The 19,089-nt window shown below is 43.1% G+C and overlaps 2 protein-coding genes across 19 annotated transcripts in view; both read left to right on the top strand.

The window, feature by feature from the left end:
• The window catches only part of LOC110488691 (protocadherin alpha-C2), a 213,341-nt gene that overhangs the window by 107,481 nt on the left and 86,771 nt on the right, over nt 1–19,089 (top strand). The window contains exon 1 of one of the 18 annotated variants that reach the window (XM_036942818.1): nt 217–2,768. The exons of 14 other annotated variants lie outside the window; for them this stretch is intronic. In XM_036942818.1, coding sequence (XP_036798713.1) covers nt 387–2,768 — 2,382 coding nt within the window. In that variant the 5' untranslated portion in view covers nt 217–386. Of the gene's footprint in view, nt 1–216; nt 2,769–6,411; nt 8,942–9,473; nt 12,014–16,480; nt 19,002–19,089 lie in introns of those variants that run through there. 3 more of the 18 variants (XM_036942815.1, XM_036942816.1, XM_036942819.1) reach the window with 3 other exon arrangements.
• LOC110487714 (protocadherin alpha-4-like) lies at nt 12,313–15,453 on the top strand. The gene is made up of 2 exons (XM_036943571.1): nt 12,313–15,064; nt 15,445–15,453. The coding sequence occupies exons 1-2, from the start codon at nt 12,683–12,685 to the stop codon at nt 15,451–15,453; spliced, it is 2,391 nt and encodes a 796-aa protein (XP_036799466.1). The 5' UTR covers nt 12,313–12,682.

The following is a 19,089-nucleotide window of genomic DNA, read 5'->3' as shown; positions in this document are numbered from 1 at the left end:
AGATATTCACGTTCATGGTTGTTATTTGTTCAGATTTGATTATTGGATTCGTGCTTTCTGGAACTTGCATTATACACTCTATCCGCTGGGTTTTGAAGGCACTTGAATGTTGCCTTTTTCACCACTTGTCGTCACTGTTGACCGTTAGTGTGAGAAATGTTCACCTATCTTGGTCCCTCCCGGTTTCAGAGGGTGAGGAGATATTTTGTGGCTTTGTTACAAAGAGACACAGGGCGTGAGAGAGACTAGTCGGAGAATAGATCAGTCTGTTTATACCGTCTACAAATGTAGTCGGATTTGACAAATACCTTATTCAAAACCTTGTTTTTTTTTTAAACATAATTTCATCTCTTTGGATCTATGCTTGGCACACCTTCGATGGAAATATGTCTTTACCAAATAGAAGGAGCTCTATTGTGACGTATTTAGTGCTTGTGCTGCTGGAGTGTTACTGGGAAGCGGTGTCCGGGCAGCTCTCCTACTCCGTCTCAGAGGAGGTAAACCCGGGGACTTCCGTGGGAAATATCGCTAAGGATCTAAACCTCAATGTCCCGGATCTGGAGTCTCGTATGTTTCAGATTGTCACCGGATCCAAGAGAAAGTATTTCGCGGTAAATCTAAAGACTGGTGTTATCTATGTGAATGAGAGAATAAATAGAGAGGAGCTCTGTGCGAAGGTTCCGAAATGTATAGTCAGTATAGAGGCCGTTATCAGCAATCCGTTGAAGCTCTACCGTGTAGAAATTCATATTTTAGATGTTAATGATAATGCACCGACTTTCACTGCTAAATCACAAAGTATAGACATTGCAGAGAACGTATTGCCTGGGGTTAAATTCCCCATACTATCGGCCTACGATGCTGATGTGGGGAAGAACGGTATCAATACATACAAGCTTAGTTCTAATGAACATTTTTCCTTAGCGGTTCATAAAGGAGGAGGTAGTGTGTCTGCTGAGTTAGTGCTGCAGAAAGCTTTAGACCGAGAGAAACAGCCTGTGATCCAGCTCACCCTGACCGCTGTAGATGGGGGAAATCCTCCGAAGTCTTGTACTTCAGACATAATAATTAATGTGCTGGATATTAATGACAACACACCGGTGTTTACAAAATCGTTGTATAAGACTCTAATTTTGGAAAATGTGCCGATTGGGACAACATTATTAACTCTTAACGCGACAGACGCCGATGAAGGAACGAACAGCGAGATAATATATTCTCTGAGCAAAAAAGATCAGGACCATGTTTTAGATGTTTTCTACATTGACCCAAATACAGGGACAATAACAGTTCAAGGCGAAATTGATTTTGAGGAACACCCTGCCTTTGAGATCCGTGCCCAGGCGAGTGACAGAGGCCAGCCCCCGATGGCATCTCATTGTAAAATACTGGTAGATGTGGTGGACCTCAACGACAATGCCCCTGAGATCACTGTGACGTCACTCTTACACACAGTGAAGGAGGATGCGAAGAAGGGCACTGCCATTGCTCTCGTGTCTATTCTCGATAAAGATGGTGGCAAAAACGGAGTGGTGCATTGTACGGTTGAGAACGAGGTCCCTTTTAAGTTAGAAACAAACTATAAAAATTATTATTCTTTAGTGGTCGATGGGCATCTTGACAGAGAGAGTGATTCTCATTACAATGTCAACATAATAGCTACGGATGATGGGACCCCGCCTCTCTTCAGCACCAGCGTTATTACTGTGCACGTTTCTGATGTGAATGACAATGCTCCTCGCTTCTCAGAAGACGTGATTAATGTTTATGTGAAAGAGAACAGTCAAATAGGAGAGATAATCACAACAGTGTCTGCAGTTGATGTTGACGTCAATGAAAATGCCCATGTGACCTACTCATTCTTAGAGAGTAACAGCAACTCAGTGCAGCTGTCTACAATGGTCAATATAAACTCAGATACAGGAGATATAGTCAGCCTGCAGTCTTTTAACTATGAGGAGATACAAACTTTCCAGTTTAAAGTTCAGGCCACAGACTCTGGTGTTCCCCCGCTCAACAGCAACGTGACTGTGAACGTCTTTATTCTGGATGAGAATGACAACAGTCCTGGGATTCTCGCGCCCTATTCTGATCACGGCTCCGTTAACTCTGAGAACATTCCCTATTCTGCTGAAGCGGGCTACTTTGTGGCCAAGATCAGGGCTGTAGACTCCGACTCTGGTTACAATGCGCTGCTTTCTTATCACATCTCTGAGCCCAAGGGAACCAACCTCTTCCGAATCGGAACCAGCACAGGGGAGCTAAGGACTAAGAGGCGAATGAGTGACAATGACCTGAAAGCTCACCCGTTGGTGGTGTTGGTTTCTGATAATGGAGAACCCTCACTGTCAGCGACTGTGTCTATTGATGTAGTGGTGGTTGAAAGTACAGGTGAAATCCAGACTCAATACAGAAATGTACCAAGAAAGGAGGAGAGCGTCTCTGATGTAAACTTGTATTTGCTGATCGCCATTGCCTCGGTGTCAGTGATATTTTTATTGAGCCTCATCAGTTTAATAGCTGTAAAATGCCACAGGACAGACGACAGTTTCAAAAGGTACAGCGCCCCAATGATCACCACACACCCTGACGGGAGCTGGTCTTACTCTAAATCTACTCAGCAGTATGACGTGTGTTTCAGCTCAGACACACTGAAGAGTGACGTAGTGGTTTTTCCCGCACCGTATCCACCTGCAGATGCAGAACTGATCAGTATTAATGGAAATGACACGTTTGACAGGACTCAAACATTTCCCAACAAAGAGAAGGTAAGAAATTACGTTTTCAGTTGTACCAGAAATGTGTTTTTCTCCTATCCTTAAAATACACATTTGCTTTGATGTGCTTCTCATTGTGTTTGGATGATGCAGTCATTTGATTCGCTGTCTCATTGAAATTATTTGTATGAAATAGAGAACATCTTACTGCCTTCACAAGTTGAAATAAACTCCTTGCTTTTCGCTCGCTGTCAAGAAAAACATACGTGCTCTGTCCAAGGTGCTGAAACATATTACGGTCTTTCACTTCCTGTTTTTGCCAGTTGTTTGAATTAATGTCGTGGGTGCGCTTTTTTTTGCCTTTACTCCATTTACAACTTTTCATATGAAGAAGAACATGGCCTACATGTGCTCAGATATTATGTTCTTCATTCAGATTTAGTGTTTGTGTGTCATGGCGTGTAGGCAAAAAAATAAAAACGGAGTTAGTGTAAGCTCATACATTCCCCACGTGGCGTCACTGTTGACTGTGGCATTGAGATATTGTATTTTGTGTCTTGAGGCCCCTCCCCGTTTCACAGGGTGAGGACATTTCTCGGGGCTTTGTTACAAAGAGACGCAGGATGAGAGAGAGAGAGACAGAGACTGGTCGGAAGCCACATCAGTGTTTACCGTGTACAAATTCTGGATTGGAAACATATTTCTCGAACCTTTGATTGTTTGACAGATATTCGTATCTTTGGATCTATGCTTGGCGCACGTTCGATGGAATTATGTCTTTACCGAATAGGAGATATGTTGTGACGTATTTAGTGCTTGTGCTGCTCGAGTGTTACTGGGAAGCGGTGTCCGGGCAGCTCTCCTACTCCGTCTCAGAGGAGGTAAACCCGGGGACTTCCGTGGGAAATATCGCTAAGGATCTAAACCTCAATATCCTGGATTTGGAGTCGCGTATGTTTCAGATTGTCACCGGGTCCAAGGGAAAGTATTTCGAGGTAAATCTAAAAACTGGTGTTCTCTATGTGAATGAGAGAATAGACAGAGAAGAGCTCTGTGCGAAGGCTCCGAAATGTACTGTCAGTGTAGAAGCTATTATCAACAATCCGTTGAAACTCTACCGTATAGAAATTAACATTTTAGATGTTAATGATAATGCCCCATCTTTCAGTGCTAAATCACAAAGTAAAGACATTGCAGAGAACGCATTGTCTGGGGTTAGATTCCCCATACTATCGGCCTACGATGCTGATGTGGGGAAGAACGGTATCAATACATACAAGCTTAGTTCTAATGAATATTTTTCCTTAGTGGTGCATAAAGGAGATAGTGTGTCTGCTGAGTTAGTGCTGCAGAAAGCTTTAGACCGAGAGAAACAGCCTGTGATCCAGCTCACACTGACCGCTGTAGATGGAGGAAATCCTCCGAAGTCTGGTACTTCAGACATAATAATTAATGTGCTGGATAATAATGACAACACCCCGGTGTTTACAAAATCGTTGTATAAGACTCGAATTTTGGAAAATGTGCCGCTTGGGACAACATTATTAACTCTTAACGCGACAGACCCAGATGAAGGAACGAACAGTGACATTGTATATACTCTGAACAAAGAAGATCAGGACCATGTACTAGATGTTTTCCATCTTGACCCAAATACAGGGACTTTAACAATTAAAGGCAATATAGATTTTGAGGAACACCCTGCCTTTGAGATCCGTGCCCAGGCGAGTGACAGAGGGCAGCCCCCGATGGCAGCACACTGTAAAGTGTTGGTAGAAGTGGTGGACCTCAACGACAATGCCCCTGAGATCACTGTGACGTCACTCTTAGACACAGTGAAGGAGGACGCCAAGGTTGGCACTGCAATTGCTCTCGTGTCAGTCCTCGATAAAGATGGTGGAAAAAATGGAGTTGTCCGTTGTGAGGTTAAGAATAAGGTCCCTTTTAAATTGGAGACAAACTATAACAACTATTATTCGTTAGTTGTAGATGGGCCTCTTGACAGAGAGAGTGATTCTCATTATAATGTCACCATCACAGCTACGGATGAAGGGACCCCGCCTCTCTCCAGCACCCGTGTTATTACTGTTAACCTTTATGACGTGAATGACAACGCTCCTCGCTTCTCAGAACCCGTGATTAATGTTTATGTGAAAGAGAACAGTCCGGTAGGTGGGATAATCACAACAGTGTCTGCAGTTGATGCTGACGTCAATGAAAATAGTCATGTGACCTACTCATTCTTAGAGAGTAAAAGCAGCTCAGTACCGCTGTCGACAATGGTCAATATAAACTCAGTGACAGGAGATATAGTCAGTCTGCAGTCTTTTAACTATGAGGAGATAAAAACTTTTCAGTTTAAAGTTCAGGCCTCAGACTCTGGTGTTCCTCCTCTCAGCAGCAACGTGACTGTGAACGTTTTTATTTTGGATGAGAATGACAACAGTCCTGGGATTCTCGCGCCCTATTCTGATCACGGCTCCGTTAACACTGAGAACATTCCCTATTCTGCTGAAGCGGGCTACTTTGTGGCCAAGATCAGGGCTGTAGACTCAGACTCTGGCTACAATGCGCTGCTTTCTTATCACATCTCTGAGCCCAAAGGAACCAACCTCTTCCGAATCGGAACCAGCACCGGGGAACTAAGGACTAAGAGGCGAATGAGTGACAATGACCTGAAAACTCACCCGTTGGTCGTGTTGGTTTCTGATAATGGAGAACCCTCACTGTCAGCGACTGTATCTATTGATGTAGTGGTGGTTGAAAGTACAGGTGAAATCCAGACTGAATCCAGAAACGTATCAAGAAAGGAGGAGAGCTTCTCTGATTTAAACTTGTATTTGCTGATCGCCATTGCCTCGGTGTCAGTGATATTTTTATTGAGCCTGTTCAGTTTAATAGCTGTAAAATGCTTACGGACAGAGGACAGTTTTAAAAGGTACAGCGCCCCAATGATCACCACACACCCTGACGGGAGCTGGTCCTACTCTAAATCTACTCAGCAGTATGACGTGTGTTTCAGCTCAGACACACTGAAGAGTGACGTAGTGGTTTTTCCCCCACCATTTCCGCCTGCAGATGCAGAACTGATCAGTATTAATGGAAATGACACGTTTAACAGGACTCAAACATTACCCAACAAGGACGAGGTAAGGAACATAGTTTTCACTTAACCCAGAAATCAATTAGTCTCATATCCTTCAATTATACTTTCTTTCTGTCTTTTTTGTACTTCTTAATGTCTTTGTATGACGTTGACCTTTCTTTCTCATTTGAATGTTCAATGAAATAATAGAGATCTTGCTGCCTGTAAAAGTTCAAATGTTTTACTGTTCTCGTGCTGTGAAGTGAAGCACACGGGTGCTGTCCATGGTGCTGAAAATCATCAAAGTCTTCGGCTGCGTGATTTTGCCAGTTATTTGAAGTTGTGTTGTGAATACGTTTTTTTGCTATAATTAGCAGACATTTTAGCAGACATTTTCATATGAAATAGCACATAAATGTGTCGTCGTCATGCTTATATTGTGTTTGGATGGGTGTCATTGTGATAATCGGAGTTGGTGTATGCTTGTGCATTCACCACCTGGCGTCACTATTGACCATGGCATTAAGATATTATATTCGAGTCTCGAGGCCCCTCCCAGATTCAGAGGGTGGGAAGACTTTTCAGGGCTTTGTTACAAAGAGACCCAGGACGAGAGAGAAACGGAGTGGTCGGAAGCCACATCAGCGTTTACCGTAAAAATATTCAGCTGGATTTTAAACATTCTTTTTCGATGCTTGGATTAATTGACGCATAATCGTTTGTTTGGATCTATGCTCGGCTCACGTCCGATAAAATGATGTCTTTGTCGAATAGAAGGAGCTCTATTGTGACGTATTTAGTGCTTGTGCTGCTGGAGTGTTACTGGGAAGCGGTGTCCGGGCAGCTCTCCTACTCCGTCTCAGAGGAGGTAAACCCGGGGACTTCCGTGGGAAATATCGCTAAGGATCTAAACCTCAATGTCCTGGAGTTGGAGTCGCGAATGTTTCAGATTATCACCGGGTCCAAGAGAAAGTATTTCGAGGTAAATCTAAAGACTGGTGTTCTCTATGTGAATGAGAGAATAGACAGAGAGGAGCTCTGTGCGAAGTCTTCGAAATGTACAGTCAGCGTAGAGGCCGTTATAAACAATCCGTTGATGCTTTACCGTCTAGAAATTAACATTTTAGACGTTAATGATAATGATCCGTCTTTTAGAATACATTCTCAAACATTAGACATTGCTGAGAGCACATTACCTGGACTTAGATTCGCTCTGTCGGAGGCCTCTGATGCTGATGTGGGTAAGAATGCTGTAAGCACATACAAGCTTAGTCCGAATGAATACTTCTCGCTTGATACACACAAAGGGGGAGGTAGTGTGTCTGCTGAGTTAGTGCTGCAGAAAGCTTTAGACCGAGAGAAACAGCCTGTGATAAAGCTCACACTGACCGCTGTCGATGGAGGAAACCCTCCGAAGTCTGGTACGTCACAGATTATTGTTCATGTTTTGGATAACAATGATAACGCTCCAGTTTTTAGTAATTCATTATACAAGACCCGAATTTTGGAAAATGTGCCCCTTGGCACAACGATCATCACCTTAAATGCCACCGATGTCGATGAAGGTACAAATAGTGAAATTGTGTACTCTCTTAGGAGCAAGGAACAGGACCATTTCTTAGATATATTTCAAATAGACTCTAAAACAGGTATCATTACAGTTAAAGGGAATATTGACTTCGAGGAAATACCTGCGTTTGAGATCCGTGCCCAGGCGAGTGACAGAGGCCAGCCCCCGATGGCAGCGCACTGTAAAGTGTTGGTGGAAGTGGTGGACCTCAACGACAATGCCCCTGAGATCACTGTGACGTCACTCTTAGACACAGTGAAGGAGGACGCCAAGGTTGGCACTGCAATTGCTCTCGTGTCAGTCCTCGATAAAGATGGTGGAAAAAATGGAGTTGTCCGTTGTGAGGTTAAGAATAAGGTCCCTTTTAAATTGGAGACCAACTATAAAAACTATTATTCGTTAGTTGTAGATGGGCCTCTTGATAGAGAGACCGCTTCTCAGTATAATGTCACCATCACAGCTACGGATGAAGGGACCCCGCCTCTCTCCAGCACCAACGTTATTACTGTACACGTTGCTGATGTGAATGACAATGCTCCTCGCTTCTCAGACCCCGTGATTAACGTTTATGTTAAAGAGAACAGTCCGATAGGCGAGCTAATCAAAACAGTGTCTGCAGTTGATGCTGACGTCAGTGAAAATAGTCATGTGACCTACTCATTCTTAGAGATGAACAACAACTCACTACCGCTGTCTACAATGGTCAATATAAATTCAGATACCGGAGATATAGTCAGCCTGCAGTCTTTTAACTACGAGGAGATAAAAACTTTCAATTTTAAAGTTCAGGCCTCAGACTCTGGTGTTCCTCCTCTCAGCAGCAACGTGACTGTGAACGTTTTTATTCTGGATGAGAATGACAACAGTCCTGGGATTCTCGCGCCCTATTCTGATCACGGCTCCGTTAACAGTGAGAACATTCCCTATTCTGCTGAAGCGGGCTACTTTGTGGCCAAGATCAGGGCTGTAGACTCCGACTCTGGCTACAATGCGCTGCTTTCTTATCACATCTCTGAGCCCAAGGGAACCAACCTCTTCCGAATCGGAACCAGCACCGGGGAACTAAGGACTAAGAGGCGAATGAGTGACAATGACCTGAAAACTCACCCGTTGGTCGTGTTGGTTTCTGATAACGGAGAACCCTCACTGTCAGCGACTGTGTCTATTGATGTAGTGGTGGTTGAAAGTACAGGTGAAATCCAGACTCAATACAGAAACGTACCAAGAAAGGAGGAGAGCTTCTCTGATTTAAACCTGTATTTGCTGATCGCCATTGCCTCGGTGTCAGTGATATTTTTATTGAGCCTGATCAGTTTAATAGCTGTAAAATGCCACAGGACAGACGACAGTTTCAAAAGGTACAGCGCCCCAATGATCACCACACACCCTGACGGGAGCTGGTCTTACTCCAAATCTACTCAGCAGTATGACGTGTGTTTCAACTCAGACACACTGAAGAGTGACGTAGTGGTTTTCCCCGCACCGTATCCACCTGCAGATGCAGAACTTATCAGTATTAACGGCAACGAAACGTTTAACAGGAATCAGACATTACCCAACAAAGAGAAGGTAAGAAATACCGTTTTTTTCTAAACATAGTAATACTTTTCTATTCTTTACTGAACATGTTTTCCTTGTTTCATGCTTCTCAATGTTTTGATGACGTTGACATTTACTTCACCGTCTCATCTGAATGTTCAGTGAAATAACGGACTTCTTAATTACTTTACAAGTTTTAAATACGGCTTGGTTTTTACCCGCTGTAAATTCAAACTTTGGTGCTCTGTCCATGGTGCTGAAAGCCATCGTGCTCAAACATTGGTTGTTTACTTGAGCGAATAGCTTTTTTGTCGTTTTGTAGGCCTGTATTTTGTAGACCCTGACATGTAGTGCAGAACTTAAATTAAGTTATCGGATATATTATTGTTCAAATGCACAGGTTTTGCCTTTGTGTCGTAGAATAATGTGATTTTCTGAATAATTATTGTAAATTCGTTCCGGTGCCACGTGGCGTCACTATTGACCGTGGCTTTGAGATTTTATATGTGAGTCTCTAGGCTCCTCCCAGCATCAGAGGGTGAGGAGATTTATCGGGGCTTTGTTACAAAGAGAGGAAGAACGAGAGAGATACTGCTGTCGGAGGCGACATGGTGTTTACCGTGTAGAAATTAGATTTGATTAATGTATTGTTTTATGCTTTGATTGATTGAAGGATACTCATCTCTTTTGATCTATGCTCGGCTCACATTCGATGGAATTATGTCTTTACCGAATAGAAGGAGCTCTATTGTGACGTATTTGGTGCTTGTGCTGCTGGAGTGTTACTGGGAAGCGGTGTCCGGGCAGCTCTCCTACTCCGTCTCAGAGGAGGTAACCCCGGGGACTTCCGTGGGAAATATCGCCAAGGATCTAAACCTTAATGTCCTGGAGTTGGAGTCGCGTATGTTTCAGATTGTCACCGGGTCCAAGAGAAAGTATTTCGAGGTAAATCTAAAGACTGGTGTTCTCTATGTGAATGAGAGAATCGACAGAGAGGAGCTCTGTGCGGAGGATCTAACATGTACAGTCCGTGTAGAGGCTGTTATCAGCAATCCGTTGAAGCTTTATCGAATAGAAATAAATATTATAGATGTTAATGATAATTCCCCGTCTTTTCCTACGAGGTCCCAACATATCAATATAACAGAAAACACACTAACCGGTGCTAAATTCCCCCTAAAATCCTCTCATGATGCGGATGTTGGTAAGAATACCGTTAGTACATACAAGCTTAGTCACAATGAATATTTTTCTCTAGCTACACACAAAGGAGGAGAGAGTGTGTCTGCTGAGTTAGTGCTGCAGAAAGCTTTAGACCGAGAGAAACAGCCTGTGATCCAGCTCACACTGACCGCTGTAGATGGCGGAAATCCACCGAAGTCTGGTAGTATGGCTGTTATAGTTAATGTGTTAGACATAAACGACAACCCACCTGTTTTCAGTAAATCGCTGTACAAAGCCAGTGTTTATGAAAACGTACCGATTGGAAACTCTATAATAACACTGAATGCTACTGATTTAGATGCAGGACCAAATGGTGAAGTGTTTTTTTCATTTAGCGAGTTTGGAAAAGGCAACTTTGCTGATATTTTTGTAGTAGACACAAAAACTGGGACTGTTACAAACAAAAGACAAATAGATTTTGAAGAAAACAAAGCTTTTGAAATCCGTCTTCAAGCAAATGATGGGGCCAACTCTCCGATGACATCTCACTCCAAATTGTTGATTGAAGTACTAGACATAAACGATAATGCCCCTGAGATATCAGTAACGTCACTCTTAGACACAGTAAAAGAGGACGCTAAGGTGGGCACGGCAATTGCTCTCGTGTCAGTCCTCGACAAAGACGGGGGCAAAAATGGGTTGGTACATTGTGAGGTTAAGAATAAAGTCCCTTTTAAATTGGAGACCAACTATAAAAACTATTTTTCATTAGTAGTAAATGGTCCTCTAGACAGAGAGAGCGCGTCTCATTACAATGTTACCATCGCAGCTACGGATGAAGGGACCCCGCCTCTCTCCAGCACCAGCGTTATTACTGTACACGTTGCTGATGTGAATGACAATGCTCCTCGCTTCTCAGAACCCGTGATTAATGTTTATGTTAAAGAGAACAGTCCGGTAGGAGATGTAATTAAAACCGTGTCTGCAGTTGATGCTGACGTCAATGAAAATAGTCATGTGACCTACTCATTCTTAGAGAGTAAAAATAACTCAGTGCTGCTGTCTACAATGGTCAATATAAACTCAGTTAATGGAGATATAGTCAGCCTGCAGTCTTTTAACTACGAGGAGATAAAAACTTTCCAGTTTAAAGTTCAGGCCACAGACTCTGGTGTTCCTCCTCTCAGCAGCAACGTGACTGTGAACGTTTTTATTCTGGATGAGAATGACAACAGTCCTGGGATTCTCGCGCCCTATTCTAATCACGGCTCCGTTAACTCTGAGAACATTCCCTATTCTGCTGAAGCGGGCTACTTTGTGGCCAAGATCAGGGCTGTAGACTCCGACTCTGGTTACAATGCGCTGCTTTCTTATCACATCTCTGAGCCCAAGGGAACCAACCTCTTCCGAATCGGAACCAGCACCGGGGAACTAAGGACTAAGAGGAGAATGAGTGACAATGACCTGAAAACTCACCCGTTGGTCGTGTTGGTTTCTGATAATGGAGAACCCTCACTGTCAGCGACTGTGTCTATTGATGTAGTGGTGGTTGAAAGTACAGGTGAAATCCAGACTCAATACAGAAACGTACCGAGAAAGGAGGAGAGCTTCTCTGATTTAAACCTGTATTTGCTGATCGCCATTGCCTCGGTATCAGTGGTATTTTTATTGAGCCTGATCAGTTTAATAGCTGTAAAATGCTTCAGGACAGACGACAGTTTCAAAAGGTACAGCGCCCCAATGATCACCACACACCCTGACGGGAGCTGGTCTTACTCTAAATCTACTCAGCAGTATGACGTGTGTTTCAGCTCAGACACACTGAAGAGTGACGTAGTGGTTTTCCCCGCACCGTATCCACCTGCAGATGCAGAACTGATCAGTATTAATGGAAATGACACGTTTAACAGGACTCAAACATTACCCAGCAAAGACAAGGTAAGACATCATGTTTTCAATTAGCACATAATTATTCTGTTCTCCTGTCATTTACTGAGCATTTACTCTGCTTTGTTGTGCTTTTTAAGGTATTTTGATGGTGTTGTCGTTTGCTCTTTAATGTACGTTTAACTGCCTATGTAAGTTGTAAAAATGGTGTGTTCTTTACCCGATGTAAATATAAACGTCCGTGTGCTGTCCATGGTGCTGAAACGGATAATGGTATTTTGCTTGGTGTTTGAGCTAATGAGGTGATTGCGCTTAGTACATTTATTAGAGCTACTCATATTAACTTACACTTGTAATGAGATATTATGATCACCAGCCTTGGCTTGTGTCAGGGTTTTCTGAAATGTAATGTAATTTGATAATCTAAGCTCATACATTGTTGCGTAAATGCCCCACTTGGCGTCACTGTTGACCGTGGCAATGAGATATTGTTTTTGGTGTCTCGAGGCCCCTCCCAGTTTCAGAGGGTGAGAACATTTCTCGGGGCTTTGTTACAAAGAGACGCAGGGTGAGTGAGAGAAAGAGACCGAGACTGTTCGGAGGCAACATCAATGTTTACCGTGTAAAAATTCTGGATTGGAAACATATTTCGCGAAGCTTTGATTGTTTGACAAATATTCGTATCTTTGGATCTATGCTTAGCTCACCTTCGATGGAAATATGTCTTTACCGAATAGAAGGAGATCTTTTGTGACGTATTTAGTGCTTGTGCTGCTGGAGTGTTACTGGGAAGCGGTGTCCGGGCAGCTCTCCTACTCCGTCTCAGAGGAGGTAAACCCGGGGACTTCCGTGGGAAATATCGCAAAGGATCTAAACCTCAATGTCCAGGATTTGGAGTCGCGTATGTTTCAGATTATCACTGGGTCCAAGAGAAAGTATTTCGAGGTAAATCTAAAGACTGGTGTTCTCTATGTGAATGAGAGAATCGACAGGGAGGAGCTCTGTGCAAATGCTCCTAAATGTACAGTCAGTGTAGAGGCCGTTATCAACAATCCGTTGAAACTCTACCGTGTAGAAATTAATATTTTAGATGTTAATGATAATGCTCCATCTTTCCGAGCGAAATCACAAACTATAGACATTGCTGAAAACACTTTTCCAGGGGTACGATTTCCGTTGTTAGACGCATCTGATGTAGATGTTGGAAAGAATGCTCTCAATACATACAAACTGGGCCCTAGCCAGCATTTTTCCTTAGCGGTGCACAAAGGGGGTGAGAGTGTGTCTGCTGAGTTAGTATTGCAGAAAGCTTTAGACCGAGAGAAACAGCCTGTGATCCAGCTCACACTGACCGCTTTAGATGGTGGAAATCCAGCAAGGTCAGGTACATTGGAAGTAATAGTTCATGTTCTGGATATAAATGATAACGCTCCAGTTTTCACCACGTCTTTGTACAAGACACGTATGATTGAAAATGCACCAATAGGAACGACTGTCATAACTTTAAATGCGACAGACTTTGATGAGGGTACGAATAGTCACCTTGTTTATTCTATCAGCAAAAATGAGAAGGATCATATCCTCCAGATGTTCGATATTGAGCCAAAAACGGGGACAATTACAGTTAAAGGTAATATTGACTATGAAGAACATACTGCATTTGAGATCCGTGCCCAGGCGAGTGACAGAGGGCAGCCCCCGATGGCATCTCATTGTAAAATATTGGTAGAAGTGGTGGACCTCAACGACAATGCCCCTGAGATCACTGTGACGTCACTCATAGACACAGTGAAAGAGGACGCTAAGGTTGGCACTGCAGTTGCACTCGTGTCAGTCCTCGATAAAGATGGTGGCAAAAATGGGTTGGTACATTGCGAGGTTAAGAATAAAGTCCCCTTTAAATTAGAGATGAACTATAAAAATTATTACTCTTTAGTGGTCGATGGGCATCTTGACAGAGAGAGGGCTTCTCAGTACAATGTCACCATCACAGCTACGGATGATGGGACCCCGCCTCTCTTCAGCACCAGCGTTATTACTGTGCACGTTTCTGATGTGAATGACAACGCTCCTCGCTTCTCAGAACCCGTGATTAATGTTTATGTTAAAGAGAACAGTCCGGTAGGAGATGTAATTAAAACGGTGTCTGCAGTTGATGCTGACGTCAATGAAAATAGTCATGTGACCTACTCATTTTTAGAGAGTAACAGCAACTCAGTGCAGCTGTCTACAATGGTCAATATAAACTCAGTCACTGGAGATATAGTCAGCCTGCAGTCTTTTAACTATGAGGAGATAAAAACTTTCCAGTTTAAAGTTCAGGCCACAGACTCTGGTGTTCCTCCTCTCAGCAGCAACGTGACTGTGAACGTTTTTATTCTGGATGAGAATGACAACAGTCCTGGGATTCTCGCGCCCTATTCTGAGCACGGCTCCGTTAACACTGAGAACATTCCCTATTCTACTGAAGCGGGCTACTTTGTGGCCAAGATAAGGGCAGTAGACTCCGACTCTGGTTACAATGCGCTGCTTTCTTATCACATCTCTGAGCCCAAGGGAACCAACCTCTTCCGAATCGGAACCAGCACCGGGGAACTAAGGACTAAGAGGAGAATGAGTGACAATGACTTGAAAACACACCCGTTGGTCGTATTGGTTTCTGATAACGGAGAACCCTCACTGTCAGCGACTGTGTCTATTGATGTAGTGGTGGTTGAAAGTACAGGTGAAATCCAGACTCAATACAGAAACGTACCAAGAAAGGACGAGAGCTTCTCTGATTTAAACTTGTATTTGCTGATCGCCATTGCTTCGGTGTCAGTGATATTTTTACTGAGCCTCATCAGTTTAATAGCTGTAAAATGCTTACGGACAGACGACAGTTTCAAAAGGTACAGCGCCCCAATGATCACCACACACCCCGACGGGAGCTGGTCTTACTCTAAATCTACTCAGCAGTATGACGTGTGTTTCAGCTCAGACACAATGAAGAGTGACGTTGTGGTTTTTCCCGCACCGTATCCACCTGCAGATGCAGAACTGATCAGTATTAATGGAAATGACACGTTTGACAGGACTCAGACATTACCCAACAAAGACAAGGTAAGACATCATGTTTTCAATTAGCACATAAATATTCTGTTCTCCTGTCATTTACTGAGCATTTACTCTGCTTTGTTGTGCTTTTTAAGGTATTTTGATGGTGTTGTCGTTTGCTCTTTAAGAAATACATTTTCGTTTTTAGTTTTATTTCACACAGAAATCAGTTTCCATCCATCCCTTTGCCAAACATGTGTATGCTTTGGCGTGCTTCCCATTGTATATCTATGATAGCGTTTTTGAATAATCAGTTAAATAATTGAGATCTTACTGCTTCAACAAGTTGCAAAAATGTTCACTATCCGCTCCCTATCTAGAGGATCATGTGTCCGCTGTCCATGGTGCTGAAACCCACCCGTTTTTGTCCTGTCCTCTTTTGCCAGGTTTCTTAGCCAAAGGAGGTTTTTGCTTGCTTTTGTATGTTTAGCAGACATTGCTATAGTAAACAAAACTTACACAAGAGCACAGATATGCACTGAACAAAAATATAAACGCAACAGGTAAAGTGTTGGTCTCATGTTTCATGAGCTGAAACAAAAGATCCCAGTAATGTTCCATATGCACAAAAATCTTATTTCTCAAAAATGTTGTGCACAAATTTGTTTACATCCTTGTTAGTAAGCATTTCTCCATTGTCAAGATAATCGATCCACCTGACACGTGTGGCATTACAAGAAGCTGATTAAACGGCATTATCATTACATAGGTGCACCTTGTGCTGGGGACAACAAACGGCCACTTTAAAATGTGCAATTTTGTCACACAGCACAATGCCACATACATCTTAAGTTGTGAGGGAACTTGCAATTGGTATGCTGAAAACAGGAATGTCCACCACATCTGTCTTCAGAGAATTAAATGTTAATTTCTCTACCATAAGCTGCCTTCAATGTCACTTTAGAGAATTTGGCAGTAGGTCCAACCGGCCTCACAACCATATAACTGCATGTATCCACGCCCTCACAGGACCTCCACTTCTGGCTTCTTCACTTGCAGGGTCGTCTGGGTTGTGTGTGGTGGTGGGGGTTGAGGAGGTTTTTTGGCTGGGCCTAGCTCCCCAGTGTGTGGGCTTGGCTGCGAAGTGAGTGGGCCTATGCTCTCCATGGCTGCAGGCTGCACCCCTGTCATGTGAAATCCATAGATTAGGTCTTAATGAATTTATTTCAATTGACTGATTTCCTGATATGAACTGTAAATCAGTAACATCTTTGAAATTGTTGCATGTTGCGTTTATATTTTTGTTCAGAATTGTATAGTCATCATGCTTAGCTTGTGTCTGTCTGAGTGTCATGTAATTTTATGTGATTTTCTGAAGCTCGTACATTTACCACTTGGCGTCACTGTTGACCGTGGCATTGAGATATTATATTTGGTCTCGAGGCCCCTCCCAGTTTCAGAGGGAGAAGTGATTTCTCGGGGCTTTGTTACAAAGAGATGCAGGACGAGAGGGAGACTGGTCGAAGCGGAGTACACATAAGTGTAAAAAATAAGCTGAATTTGTTACGTATATTTTTCGATGCTTTGATTGTCTCTTCGGGTCTATGATCAGCTCACTTTCGATGGAATTATGTCTTTACTGAATAGAAGGATATCTATTGTGACGTATTTTGTTATTGTGCTCCTCGAGTGTTACTGGGAAGCGGTGTCTGGGCAGCTCTCCTTCTCCGTCTCAGAGGAGGTAAACCCGGGGACTTCCGTGGGAAATATCGCTAAGGATTTAAACCTCAATGTCCAGGATTTGGAGTCGCGTATGTTTCAGATTGTCACCGGGTCCAAGCGAAAGTATTTCGAGGTAAATCTAAAGACTGGTGTTCTCTATGTGAATGAAAGAATAGACAGAGAGGAGCTTTGTGCAGAGGATCTGAAATGTACAGTCATCGTAGAGGCGGTTATCAACAATCCGTTGAAGCTTTACCGTTTAGAGCTGAATATTGTAGATGTTAATGATAACGCTCCGTCGTTTAGTGCGAAATCACAAACTATAAACGTAGCTGAGAACACTTTACCTGGAGTTAAATTCACTTTATCAGAGGCTTCTGATTTGGATGTTGGTAAGAATGCTGTAAGCACATACAAGCTTAGTCCTAATGAATACTTCTCTCTTGACATACACAATGGAGGAGGTAGTGTGTCTGCTGAGTTAGTGCTGCAGAAAGCTTTAGATCGAGAGAAACAGCCTGTGATAAAGCTCACACTGACCGCTGTAGATGGAGGAAATCCACAGAGGTCTGGTACGTCACAGATTATTGTTAATGTTTTAGATATTAATGATAACCTTCCGGTATTTACTAGCTCTTTGTATAAGACTCAAATTTCCGAGAATGTGCTCATAGGAACAACGGTATTCACTGTGAACGCGACTGATGCTGATGAAGGTACAAATAGTGAGATTGTCTACTCTCTTAGGAATAAAGATCAAGACCGTATTCTAGATATATTCGATATCGACCCCAACTCTGGCGTTATAACAGTAAAAAGCAATATTGACTTTGAGGAAAGAAAGGCGTTCGAGATCCGGGTAGAGGCAAGCGACAGAGGCCAGCCCCCGATGGCAGCACACTGTAAAGTATTGGTAGAAGTGGTGGACCTCAACGACAATGCCCCTGAGATCACTGTTACGTCACTCTTAGACAGATTGAAGGAGAACGCTAAGGTTGGCACTGCCATTTCTCTCGTGTCAGTCCTAGATAAAGATGGTGGCAAAAACGGGGTTGTACATTGTGAAGTTGAGAATAAAGTCCCCTTTAAATTGGAGACAAACTATAAAAACTATTATTCGTTAGTTGTAGATGGGCCTCTTGATAGAGAGACCGCTTCTCATTATAATGTCACCATCACAGCTACGGATGAAGGGACCCCGCCTCTCTCCAGCACCAGCGTTATTACTGTACACGTTGCTGATGTGAATGACAATGCTCCTCGCTTCTCAGACCCCGTGATTAACGTTTATGTGAAAGAAAACAGTCCGATAGGAGATGTAATTAAAACAGTGTCTGCAGTTGATGCTGACGCCAGTGAAAATAGTCATGTGACCTACTCATTAGAGATTAACAGCAACTCACTACCGCTGTCTACAATGGTCAATATAAACACAGAAACAGGAGATATAGTCAGCCTGCAGTCTTTTAACTATGAGGAGATACAAACATTCAGTTTTAAAGTTCAGGCCACAGACTCTGGTGTTCCTCCTCTCAGTAGCAACGTGACTGTGAACGTTTTTATTCTGGATGAGAATGACAACAGTCCTGGGATTCTCGCGCCCTATTCTGATCACGGCTCCGTTAACACTGAGAACATTCCCTATTCTGCTGAAGCGGGCTACTTTGTGGCCAAGATCAGGGCTGTAGACTCCGACTCTGGTTACAATGCGCTGCTTTCTTATCACATCTCTGAGCCCAAGGGAACCAACCTCTTCCGAATCGGAACCAGCACCGGGGAACTAAGGACTAAGAGGAGAATGAGTGACAATGACTTGAAAACCCACCCGTTGGTCGTGTTGGTTTCTGATAATGGAGAACCCTCACTGTCAGCGACTGTGTCTATTGATATAGTGGTGGTTGAAAGTACAGGTGAAATCCAGACTCAATCCAGAAACGTACCAAGAAAGGAGGAGAGCTTATCTGATTTAAACCTGTATTTGCTGATCGCCATTGCCTCGGTGTCAGTGATATTTTTACTGAGCCTCATCAGTTTAACAGCTGTAAAATGCCACAGGACAGACGACAGTTTCAAAAGGTACAGCGCCCCTATGATCACCACACACCCTGACGGGAGCTGGTCTTACTCTAAATCTACTCAGCAGTATGACGTGTGTTTCAACTCAGACACACTGAAGAGTGACGTAGTGGTTTTTCCTGCGCCGTATCCAGATGAAGAACTGATCAGTATTAATGGAAATTACACATTTAACAAGACTCAAACATTACCCAACAAAGACAAGGTAAGATTAATATGCTTCACGAATGTGACAATGTTTTAAACCCCCAGCACAGTTTGTTATAGCAGTTTTTGGCAAAATTACAGACATT

Source organism: Oncorhynchus mykiss, chromosome 14, assembly GCF_013265735.2.
Source record: "Oncorhynchus mykiss isolate Arlee chromosome 14, USDA_OmykA_1.1, whole genome shotgun sequence".
Classification (NCBI taxonomy): Eukaryota; Metazoa; Chordata; class Actinopteri; order Salmoniformes; family Salmonidae; genus Oncorhynchus; species Oncorhynchus mykiss.
This window is presented reverse-complemented; position numbering and strand designations above follow the sequence as displayed.

Coding starts and splice junctions, on each gene's coding strand:
- LOC110487714 (XM_036943571.1), top strand. CDS start 12,683: ATGTCTTTACCGAATAGAAGGAGATCTTTTGTGACGTATTTAGTGCTT.